The sequence below is a fragment of the Mytilus galloprovincialis genome, chromosome 7 (genome assembly GCF_965363235.1).
Source record: "Mytilus galloprovincialis chromosome 7, xbMytGall1.hap1.1, whole genome shotgun sequence".
NCBI classification, from domain to species: Eukaryota; Metazoa; Mollusca; class Bivalvia; order Mytilida; family Mytilidae; genus Mytilus; species Mytilus galloprovincialis.
In genome coordinates, this window is record NC_134844.1 from 38,792,789 (window position 1) to 38,806,024 (window position 13,236).

The 13,236-nt window shown below is 31.5% G+C and overlaps 1 protein-coding gene across 4 annotated transcripts in view; it reads right to left on the reverse strand.

Moving 5' to 3' along the window:
* The window catches only part of LOC143082934 (myelin regulatory factor-like), a 91,722-nt gene that overhangs the window by 67,798 nt on the left and 10,688 nt on the right, over nucleotides 1–13,236 (reverse strand). For all 4 annotated transcript variants that reach the window (XM_076258971.1, XM_076258966.1, XM_076258965.1 and 1 more), the window contains exon 2: nucleotides 136–214. In XM_076258971.1, coding sequence (XP_076115086.1) covers nucleotides 136–214 — 79 coding nt within the window. The remainder of the gene's footprint in view (nucleotides 1–135; nucleotides 215–13,236) is intronic.

Genomic DNA, 13,236 nt, shown 5'->3' on the forward strand with positions numbered 1-13,236 from the left:
GGAATTACAGACAGGGTTGGCAGCAAATTGGTATAAGCCACTCATTTTTATCACAGTTTACATTGAGTCCATTCAAGCATATTTACAATGGTCTCAAAATTTGAAACCCAAATTGAAATTTAATCTCAGACTTACGTTTTTTCATTCTGTAAATACTGATCTAGTAAATCTATGTCCAAATAATCACTAACATTGTCATAACCCAGATTTCTACCTGAAATGAGAAAACAATTGTTTTAAGTTATTTACACTACCGTATATTAGAATTACGCATGCACATATGAAATGATATTTTGGATGCATACATTAGTTACACAGAATCCAGACAATACACATTATTAAAGACATCCAAAGTGAAATGACAAAATAATGCCCTATACACACATTGAGTTCAAAGTTACACAGCTTTGTGATTAAAATTAAAAAAAGAAATAAAAGAAGGGAAGAAACCATGGTTTGAATGAAAAGTGAGTCTGGTGAATAAAAACATAATTATGTATGGAAGAACACTAGACTATAACTAGACTATTGTCAATTTGCAATACATTGTATAACTAAGTCATTGCAATGTAACTAGTCTATCGTAATGTTTATTACAATGTTACTGGACTATTTCAATGTAACTAGGCTATTGCAATATATCCAGACTATTGCAATATAACCAGACTATTGTAATGTAACAAGACTATTGCAATGTATCCAGGCTATTTAAATGTATCCAGACTATTGCAATGTAACTAGACTATTACAATGTTCCAGACTATTACAATGTAACCAGACTATTGTAATGTAACTAGACTATTGCAATGTTCCAGATTATTACAATGTAACCAGACTATTGCAATGTAACTAGACTATTGCAATGTTCCAGACTATTACAATGTAACCAAACTATTGTAATATAACTAGACTATTGCAATGTAACTAATCTATTGTCAATTTGCAATACATTGTATAACTATGTCATTGCAAAAGAACTAGACTATTGTACTATGTAATGGATCCAGACTATTGAATTATAACTGGACTTTATTGAATTATAACTGGACTTTATTGAATTATAACTGGACTTAATTGCAATATAACTAGGCTATTGCAATGTAACCAGACTATTGCAATGTAACTAGATTATTGCAATGTAGCTAGACTATTGTAATGTATCCAGACTATTCCAATGTATCAAGACTATTGCAATGAAACTAGACTATTGCACTATAACTAGACAATTGCATTGCAATATGTATATAATTAGACTATTGCAATATAACTAGTGTATTGCTGTAACTAGACTAAAGCAATATACTAGTAACTATCATATTGTATTATAACTAGATTTGTTTTATTTTTGGTGTTTGAATGCCACTTTTTAGCACAAGTGCGCCACCAGTTTTGGGCTATTTCATGGCAGCCAGTTTTAATTGGCGGAGGAAGCTGGAGTGCACAGAGAAATCCACAGACCTTTGATAGGACAAGAGTGCACACGCTGAAATGTCTTGCCTTCTTTACTAATCATTGATATTATGTTGATAGTCCTAAATATAAATCTTTATTACAAATGTCACATAAACTTAACATTAACCAAGACAACTAAACATCGACCAACGAACCATATTAAAATGAGGTCAAGGTCAGATGGACACTGCCAGGCAGACATGTACAGCTAACCATTCTTCCATACAACAAATATAGTTGACCTATTGCTTATAGATTGAGAAAAACAGACCAAAACACAAAAACTTAACACTGAGCAATGAACCATAAAAAGGAGGTTAAGGTCAAATAAAACCTGCGCGACTGACATAATGATCATAAAATATTTCCATACATCAAATATAGTTGACCTATTGCATATAGAATAAGAAAAAAAGATCAAAACTTTGACCACTGAACCATGAATATGAGGTCAAGATCAGATAACATCTGCCACCTAGACATGTACACCTTACAGTCCTTCCATACACCGAATATACAAGACCTATTGCTTATAGTATCTGAGTTATGGACTTGACCACCAAAACTTAACCTTGTTCACTGATCCATGAAATGAGGTCAAGTGAAAACTGTCTGACGGGCATGAGGACCTTCCAAGGTACGCACATACCAAATATATTTATACTATTACTTATAATAAGAGAGAATTTAATATTACAGAAAATCTTAACTTTTTTTTCAAGTAGTCACTGAACCATGAAAATGGGGTCAAGGACATTGGACATGTGACTGACGGAAACTTTGTAACATGAGGTATCTATATACAAAGTATGAAGTATCCAGGTCTTCCACCTTCTAAAATATAAAGCTTTTAAGAAGTGAGGTAACGCCGCCGCCGCGGTAGCCGGCGGATCACTATCCCTATGTCGAGATTTCTGCAACTAAAGTCGCAGGCTCGACAAAAACTGACAATCATATTCAATTAAGATAGCGGGTTCCAACTCACAACCTGAGTGTTGACTGGCTAGTGATTACAGTAGTAACTATTTAGACCACTCGTCAACCAAGGCCCCTATATTATAACTAGATTATTGCAATGTAACTGGAACATTGCAATATAATCAGACTATCGCAACTTGACTACAGCATAAGCCATTACCAGTTATAATTGAGCATTTTTCAAATGCTACAAAAATTTCTGAAAAACCCTTGAGGATTGTTGTTATTGAATTCAATAAGACGATAACCTTGTTAGACTAAAAGAGAAGCACGTTCAGACTATGTAATACAAATAACATTACTAACAAGATGTACATCCATAAAATACATACAATACTACATAAATTCCTTGTCCCAGACAGTAAACCTTGTATTGTATGCCATCGGAAACCATGTATATAAATCAATCTAATTGTTTTTAATTTAGTAATAGTGATGATTTAAGACTATTTTTGGCTTACACTTGGCATGAGCATATGACTAGTTATATTTACATCAAAAGACTTATTGATAAATAGGATAGAACAATGTTCAAGTCAGTGTCGACTTTGGAAACTTATCGGCATTGCAAAAGAGAATGAATAATGTCCATTTACAAAAAGTGTTTACAAAAATATCAAAGAAATACCTCCTTCAAATCTTAGGGGTTTTCTATTTAAGAAACTGTGAATTCAGCAAAATTAAGTATTTGTCTGCATACAAGTATAACTTAAATCCCAAACTAAAATTAGTAGATTGCAGCAAGTCATAAGTGTTGCATGTTGCTTATATGCAAACAGATATTATATTCACAAAGGTCTTGGTCCTGTTTTTGATTAACTGGATAGATGGTACAATATACAATTATGGCCTGTTGAAAAGGTTAATATCCAAAAGTGTCAACATGAGAAGGTTATTTCACTGAGAGCACGGCCGAAATATATGTAAGGTTTAATAATACAATGTATCAGTTGTGGTGTAATTCTGGTTTTACCATTTGAAGCTTAACATCAGTTATTATTCAGTTATTTACAAATATTGAAGGCAGATTGAGATTAAATTGAAAGTGAGGGTTCTCCCTTTGAATCAGTTTTTAAATTTGTCACAAAAAGTACAATAGAGAAAAAGATGGCATGCTTTTATTGTAGCTGATTAAGAAAGATTTTCAAGCTGGCCTAGTAACTGGAAGCATACGTGCATACATACACAGTGTAATGTCAAAGTAATAAATGACATCGAGTTCTAACATCATCAACAACACTGACTTGACAGGGTCACAACAGAACCTGAAGGAACAGGATATAAACCAGGAAATAGGAACATCAAATATATGACAATATAAACAGAACACATAAAATATTTGACAAGAACATTTATATACAGTAAAACCTGCTATTAAGGTCACCTTTATTACATGTAAACCTGTTTTTGTGGGTCACCCTCCTCTTGGCCTCTCCATCTGTCACATGTTGATGCAGATTGTTTATGCCAGTACACTCCTGGTTTATATATACTTGTACCAAACTAAGATAGACTATCTGACTATCATATTGTACAAAGTTTATATTTACACATATATCACAACAATGTTATAATATCTTAATCTTTTTGAGAAATTTGTGATTTTAAAATTTAAAATTATAATGAAATGCTATGATTCAAGTAAGTTTTATATGTTTTTGGTTCACATGAAGCATCTGACTACATGTACTACATCATAACAATACCATAAAATTTTAAATTTCTGCTTTTCTGAAATTTTAAAGTTGACAGTAGTGTGAGCCAGATAAAATTTTAAAGTTGACAGTACCGAGCCAGATAAAATTTTAAAGTTGACAGTAGTGCAAACCAGAAATTTTTTTAAGATGCCAGTTATGTGCCAGCCAGATATCTTGTATTTCTGTCAGTAAGTGGTAGTGCCAACAGCAATCTTTCTGATATTTATTTTATGTCAGCTCATCTGCATTCTCCTAGCTGTTATGGTATGCTCTTCTTTCACAAAAGGTAATTTTACCAAATATTATGTTTTCTGTAAGTATTGTCAGTATCAGTGTTTATGTCAGCTCACAAGTATTCCCCTATTTGTAATGGTCTGCTCTTCTATCACTGACGGTAATTTTACCAGGTATTTAGTATCTCTTCTAGATATAACTGTTATCAGCAGTGTTTTTGTCAACTCACTTTTGTTCTCTTAGCTGTAATGGTATATCCCTCTTTTGCTGACAGTCATTTTGCCAGACATCTTGCATGCTTGTTAGTATAATGCCTGCAACCGTGTTTATGTCAGCTAATTTGTGTTCCTCTAGTTGTAATGGTCTGCATCTTTTTCTATGAAGGTTGTTTTGACAGACATATTGTAAATTGAACTTTATATTTTCTCTATAGTGAGTTCTAGAGCACCGTCCCTTGATGAATATTGCCCAGTAGCAATGTCAACCCTTGCTGCTGTGCATTAATCATGAGGAGAATCACTATTGGAGTTATCTCATGTATCTGTAGCTAGTTCTGAAGGATCTCCCCTTGATGACCTTTGCATTGTTGTGATGTAAAAGTCCCTCACTGCTGTGCACTGGTCATGAGGAGAACTACTGCAGAATGAGACACTATATTCCTGGTTCTATTTTTTACTTTTTGTTTCCGTATAATAAACTTTATATCATATTCTTTTAATATTAAATCGACCTCATTGCCCTCAATGCCTCTTACCTTAATTATATCCTACATTGCTCATATCATCAATTTAATATTTGTGTATTATTTATAATATTGTGTATTTCACTAATGTTTATATAATCATTGTATGATGTTTTTGTATCTTGCCCGACAAGGGCCCATGATTGGTCTAATAAAATAATGTCTAATGTCTAATGTCATATTGTATTCCTGTCAGATTTGCCATCAACAGTGTTTATGCATGTCACCTCATCTGAATTCTCCTAGCTGTATAATAAATTATAATGTCTGGCCCCATATTATTTAAGGTTATTTAATCAGCTCACTTTTGTTCTCTTAGCTGTAATGGTTTATACCTCTGTCAATGAAGGTCATTTTGCAAGACATCTTGTATTCTTTACAGGATAATGCCAGCAACAGTGTTTCTGTCAGCTCATTTGTGTTCATCTGAAACATTCTGCCTCCTTTTCACTAAACAATGGTTGATTGAAAGGTGCCTTACATACAGTAGACAAACATAAAACATGCATATTCAGGATGATATCATGTAAATGTCATAGAAAAATACCCTTTTGAAATAATCTAACCCCCTGAGTCATTTGAGTTGGATATTAAATGTTATAGGTTCTAATTCATATTTACTCCTATAGGTGAGGTTTGCAATGTATTTTCAAGCCCTTGTCAACTTAGGCGTATTTTTTTTATCTGATTTATAAATCGAGAAATGTGAAGTAATTTGACATCCCTGTAATTCTGGGTGGTGTAGTCATTTGATGTCTGACTTGATATTTGGTATTTTCTTTTCACTGACTGGACAAAAACTAACCTTGGACATGTATCCTTTTTATGTTTGATAACTGAAATTCGATAAAGAGAGTATACAATTATATTATGATAAAATTAAATTGAAAGTGAGGGTTCTCCCCTTGAATCAGTTTTCAAATTTGTCACAAAAAGTACAATAGAGAAAAAGATGGCATGCTTTTATTGCAGCTGATTAAGGAAGACCTTCAAGCTGGCCTAGTAACTGGAAGCATACATGCATACATACACAGTGTAATGTCTAAGTATTAAATGACATAAGTTCTAACATCATCAACAACACTGACTTGACAGGGTCACAACAGAACCTGAAGGAACAGGATATAAACCAGGAAATAGGAACACCAAATATATGACAATATAAACAGAACATATAAAATATCTGACGAGAACATTTATATACAGTAAAACCTGCTATTAAGGTCACCTTTATTACATGTAAACCTGTGTTTGTGGGTCACCCTCCTCTTGGCCTACTTATTAGCATTGGAAAGGTGTCACATGTTGATACAGATTGTTTATGCCAGTACACTGCTGGTTCATACTTGTACCAAACTAAGATAGACTATCTGACTATCATATTGTACAAAGTTTATATTTACACATATATCATAACAATGTTATAATATCTTAATCTTTTTGAGAAATCTGTGATTTTAAAATTTAAAATTATAATCAAATGCTATGATTCAAGCAAGTTTTATATGTTTTTGGTTCACATGAAGCATCTGACTACATGTACTACATCATAACAATACCATAAAATTTCAAATTTCTGCTTTTCTGAAAATCTTTAAAAAAATTTCTGGCTCGCACTACTGTCAATGGTTGATTGAAAGGTGCCTTACATACAGTAGACAAACATAAAACATGCATATTCAGGATGATATCAAATGTCATAGAAAAATACCCTTTTGAAATAATCTAACCCCCTGAGTCATTTGAGTTGGATATTGAATGTTATAGGTTCTAATTCATATTTACTCCTATGGGTGAGGTTTGCAATGTATTTTCAAGCCCTTGTCAACTTGGGCCTATTTTCTTTATCTGATTTATAAATCGAGAAATGTGAAGTAATTTGACATCCCTGTAATTCTGGGTGGTGTAGTCATTTGATGTCTGACTTGATATTTGGTATTTTCTTTTCACTGACTGGACAAAAACTAACCTTGGACATGTATCCTTTTAATGTGTGATAACTGAAATTCGATAAAGAGAGTATACAATTATATTATGATAAAATTAATTTATTAATTTGATCAGGTCATTAACATGTAGCATCAATTTCAGATAAGACAGTAATCATACATTCAATTACTGAGACTGAAAAAATAAAAAGTAAGTCCAACATGTCTCCTAAGGCTGAGAAAAGAGCATGCATATGTTACCAAAAATAAAAACTTCATTTTCTTAATAATCTTATAATTTATTTAAGATAGGAAAGTACTATTATAAATTAGCTTCAGTCAAAATGCCTGTATGAATTTGTGTTTAACACTGCAGTTCAAGTTACACTCTACTGTTAAGTGCTTGTAAGAGGGGAGATAACTCTTGCAAATGTCATATAAAGTAAACTCATATAGAGGCTCATAACTTAGTGCACTTAAACTCTATCAGCTACTTCAAATGGATGAAAAGGACAGTGTTTTATATGTATAATAATATGCTGCAACATTCATACTGTCATATGACTGTAGCCTCATTGTGATTTGAAATAAAGATAAGTATTAAAATCACTTTCGTTTTGTCAAAATGTCTGTATGAGTGTTGTGTCATGAATCTATACACCATATACCTTGTCTTCATAACTATGATAAATAAATAAACAAGCTACTTGGTTCAAAAAGAAGAACTGTAAGTGTAATATTTTTCCCCAATGATACACCCACTATAAGTATTCAGTAAACCGGAAGAGGATGAGCGCTGGATGTAAAAATGCATCACACAGTATACCATGAATTCTCATATGAAGCTAAATAATACTAAATTACAGGAAGCTACGATAAGAAGTTCCTAAGAAAATGACAATGCTTCTAAGAAGACTTAAAACAAGAACAAACCAAACGAACTTAATTTCACCAACATTTTCTAGTGACATAATCCTTTCACTTTCTTAACCCTCTAAATTCATAACGTGATAGACATCTTCTAACAGTATAAGAAAAAGAAAAAAAGAAAATAATTTTTAAAAATGTTTACTAATTCACCTTATTATGTTCTAAACAAGCTGTGCTAATGTTATCTAAAACATGTAGATTGTATGAAAATATTTTGGTTACCATCCTTAGTAAATAAATCAACAAACATTAATTAATTGTTTTTACATATAAAAAATCTTAAGATACCTATATAACTGTCTGTTAAGTGTGAATTAGTGATGTAATAAGTAAATGTAAGCAAATTATCCCTACTTAATCTTTGACATAAAAGTATATTTCAAAATAACATTTGCTGTCATCAATGTGTGTATCGAGTCAACGGAACTACGAAATATCAAAAGTATCAAATGTATTAAAAGTAGTTTTCAAGTGTCTTTCACAAAACAAAACGTCAACAACTAAAATGAGATATAATATTGACCCCTAACATTATAACATTGACCTCAAACATTAAGACTAAAGTAAATGTATGAATGAAAAAAATAATCAATTGAGGAAGTTATGTAATAAAGTTGTAGATACAAAAGTAGTTATATTATAATATATTAAAAAAAAGTTACAAGAAACCACGGCGACATATATATTTGTATTTTACATAATATAGATTTACTATTAAGAGGACAATGATCTCATTTAGCAAGTGTAGTAAATAAAAAGGATGATTTGACTAAAACTTAGCTTTGGTTCTCAAACAAGGATGAATTTGATTAACTTAAGGCTCAAAGGAGACTGACTTGGTCACTTGTCAAAACGTCACTCATATAGCTAATGAGAGTATTTAACAATCAACACTAGAAGGAAAACTTTTCATAATAATATTTACATGGTTTGATTTCATTTCACATGTTTCACTTCTTATTCTTTCTTGAAATAAAAACCAATTCAAATTCCCATACAGAAAAAACTACAGATAAAACTCATTATGTAGTAAACTATGCTAAAAACAGGACCGATTTTATATTTGTAGAACATTTCATCACATAGATTTGTGTGTTAAGATCCACCATAGATATAATAGCTATCTATGGATCCACCAAGCAAGGGCTGGCTGACCTGAGGTTGAGCGTGAAGACTGGATACTACTAATTCAGTTTGAAAAACATTTTTTTCTGGAATAATTTATCATTCAAGACCAAATTTGCTTGTGTGGTACCTTAAAGCTTGTGACCCCAATTGTAAGCACAATCTAAACTTGCTAAAAATAGATTTGGCTACTCCTCGTCTGCACTCCTAACTTACAGCCAACATAAATTTTATTTTACATCAATATTTAGTTGTAACCACGGAGAATATTAAAGTTCTTCCTAAATGTGCTCTTCCATGAACTTCCTCCATATAATAACCATATATCATTGATATTTGGTCAATAAGTGCCATTAATGGTCTGCATAATCAATAGCGTTAAACAAATTTTTTTGCTGTTAAAACATTTTATTTTTAGTAAAACAGAAAACAGTACTCTATGAAAGAAAGGCTTTAAATATCACTAAATCTGATTATTGATTTCGTAATTTTTACCTGTTTAAACCCTTGGTTAAAGATTTTAGCTAAAATCATGAAAAGTTGCCACTAATTTGATAATTAAAATGATCATATTTCATTGATTTTCCCATGCAAAACATGATTGACATTAATATTCATATTTAAACTGTTATATTAGGAATTTTGAATAAACATCTTATTTTCAACTATAGAGCTCTTTTATTTGTCCTGTTACTAAAGATATCTTGGGAATTGTCTGAATTATTTTATAGGATGATTGGTGAATTTATTGAAGAAATTACCAGTGACAAATTCTAATCATTTAATATTGATATTAAAATAAAATAGTATTGAAAACTTGTATACTTTATGCTGCTGATTGACAACAAGAATCACCATATATATAACATCATTTCAATAAACCAAAAAAGACATATGATCAAATGTTCTGGTACAACAATCACCATAGAACGTCACTTTAATAAACGAGAAAAGACAAATGGACAAATGGTCTGGTACAACAATTGCTATAGAACGTCACTTCAATAAACCAGAAAAGACATATGAACAAATGGTCTGGTACAACAATCACCATATAACATCACTTCAATAAACCAGAAAAGACATATGAACAAATGGTCTGGTACAACAATCACCATATAACATCACTTCAATAAACCAGAAAAGACATATGAACAAATGGTCTGGTACAACAATCACCATATAACATCACTTCAATAAACCAGAAAAGATGTATGAACAAATGGTCTGGTACAACAATCACCATATAACATCACTTCAATAAACCAGAAAAGATGTATGAACAAATGGTCTAGAACAACAATCACCATATAACATCACTTCAATAAACCAGAAAAGACTTATGAACAAATGGTCTGGTACAAGAACAACAATCACAATATAACATCACTTCAATAAACCAGAAAAGACATATGAACAAATGGTCAGATATAACAATTGCTATAGAACGTCACTTTAATAAACGAGAAAAGACATATGAACTGGTCTGGTACAACAATTGCTATAGAACGTCACTTCAATAAACGAGAAAAGACTTATGAACAAATAGTCTAGAACAACAATCACAATATAACATCACTTCAATAAACCAGAAAAGACTTATGAACAAATGGTCTGGTACAACAACCACCATATAACATCACTTCAATAAACCAGAAAAGATGTATGAACAAATGGTCTGGTACAACAATTTGAATCACCATATAACATCACTTCAATAAACCAGAAAAGACTTATGAACAAATGGTCTAGAACAATAATCACAATATAACATCACTTCAATAAACCAGAAAAGACATATGAACAAATGGTCAGATATAACAATTGCTATAGAACGTCACTTTAATAAACGAGAAAAGACATATGAACTGGTCTGGTACAACAATTGCTATAGAACGTCACTTCAATAAACGAGAAAAGACTTATGAACAAATAGTCTAGAACAACAATCACAATATAACATCACTTCAATAAACCAGAAAAGACTTATGAACAAATGGTCTAGAACAACAATCACAATATAACATCACTTCAATAAACCAGAAAAGACATTTGAACAAATGGTCTGGTACAACAACCACCATATAACATCACTTCAATAAACCAGAAAAGATGTATGAACAAATGGTCTGGTACAACAATCACCATATAACATCACTTCAATAAACCAGAAAAGATGTATGAACAAATGGTCTAGAACAACAATCACAATATAACATCACTTCAATAAACCAGAAAAGACATTTGAACAAATGGTCTGGTACAACAATTGCTATAGAACGTCACTTTAATAAACGAGAAAAGACATATGAACTGGTCTGGTACAACAATTGCTATAGAACGTCACTTCAATAAACGAGAAAAGACTTATGAACATTAATAGTCTAGAACAACAATCACAATATAACATCACTTCAATAAACCAGAAAAGACATATGAACAAATGGTCAGATATAACAATCACTAAATATACCATCACTTCACTAAACCAGAAAAAGACATTATGAACAAATGCTCAGGTACAACAATCACCATATACATGTACATGATATAACACCACTTCAATAAACCAGAAAAGACATCTATAAGGCAACATATTGTCTTCAACATTAGATTGGGTGGTAAAGGGTTGCATTAAAGTAACATGTAAGCAATTTTCTATTTTAGGTTTTTTCTAGCTATACAGCAATGATGGTAGCAGAAGTACAAAATACCTGAAAGACCACCACTGCAAATCACAAAAAGACTTTAAAATGTTTACAACTTGGCTCACTGTCTGATGTGCTAGAGGTATACTAAAGTTATACAACATTTCACTGGAAATCTATAATTAATGACAGGTAAAAAGTTGCTACTTAGGTGTATCTACAGGGAAAAAGATGCAGCTTTATTGGAGCTGCAATACAGAGTTACATGTAAAAAAATGTATATAAGATTTAAAACTCACCTTGGTCAGAAAATTTTAAAAAAGAAAAAGGTTATCATCAAAGTCACTGTGACACATCACCAAGGTGCCTACTTAAACATGTACATATGATGATGAAACATCACATTTTTATTCCAACAGAGACGTGGGTCGTGGGATATGCATCAATAACACAGTTACCAAACAAAAACAAAAAAATATCTAGAGGTCATTCTTCAATATTAGAATTAAGTGTCCACAGAATATTTCAGGTCGTAAGATTGCCAAGAGTCTAAAGAAGTTGTGAACAAAGGCTAACAAAGATCTGCCTTAATACCAAACTAGCAATGACAAAAAGCATCACCATATAACATGTATAATAAAAGACTGTAAAAGAGTGATGATTATAAGTATGGTAAAGATAGAAAATCTAATTTTAGATTTGTATGCAGCATTTACTGAAATCCTAAAAATGTGCATTTTTCAAGTCCTAAAAATAAATCCATTCAAAATAATGTTATTGACCTTCTTCGATCAGACCGTCATGACCACGCAAGGTTTTGAAGAAATAGACCTGCATCTGTACTTGTGGTTTACAACTTATCTACTAGCTTGTGACAAAAAGGACATCTTGGTTTTAGTTTTTATCATCTATCAATGTTACTATAACATTACACAATATTTAACAGATATAAATGATCACAAGAATGGGGATACATTCTTCTGTCACTTAATAACAAACACATTTATCAATTTTTTGCTTTATAAAATTATTTTTTTTCAACCAAGAAAGCTCAAGGACACTCTATTTGAAGTGTAAAATCAATTACAATAAATAAATCGGTTATAAGTATATTTTTTTATAAAACAATTGACAATTAACCCACACAAGGAAATTCTGAAAACAAGGATATATATAAACGTTCTTTCTTTACCTAACTTTAATGTAAGTTGGTGGTTTATAACAAGGTTGAATTAGGTCACCAATATAAACGGAAACTGACCTGAATATAATGTCATTATTTTTAGTATAGGTATATGCAACAAACGGCTAAGAAGCATAGAGTGAACAAATTCTATGTTCACCATTCAAGATTTTTTTTAATAAATAATCCAAAATAAAATATACAGACTGATAGTTATACATGTTTTCCATGTGTACTCTTATGAAAATCAGAAACTTTCTGTCAGCAACAGAACAACAATTCATCACAAAATAACTCTTACAATGGTGTTAAAATACAA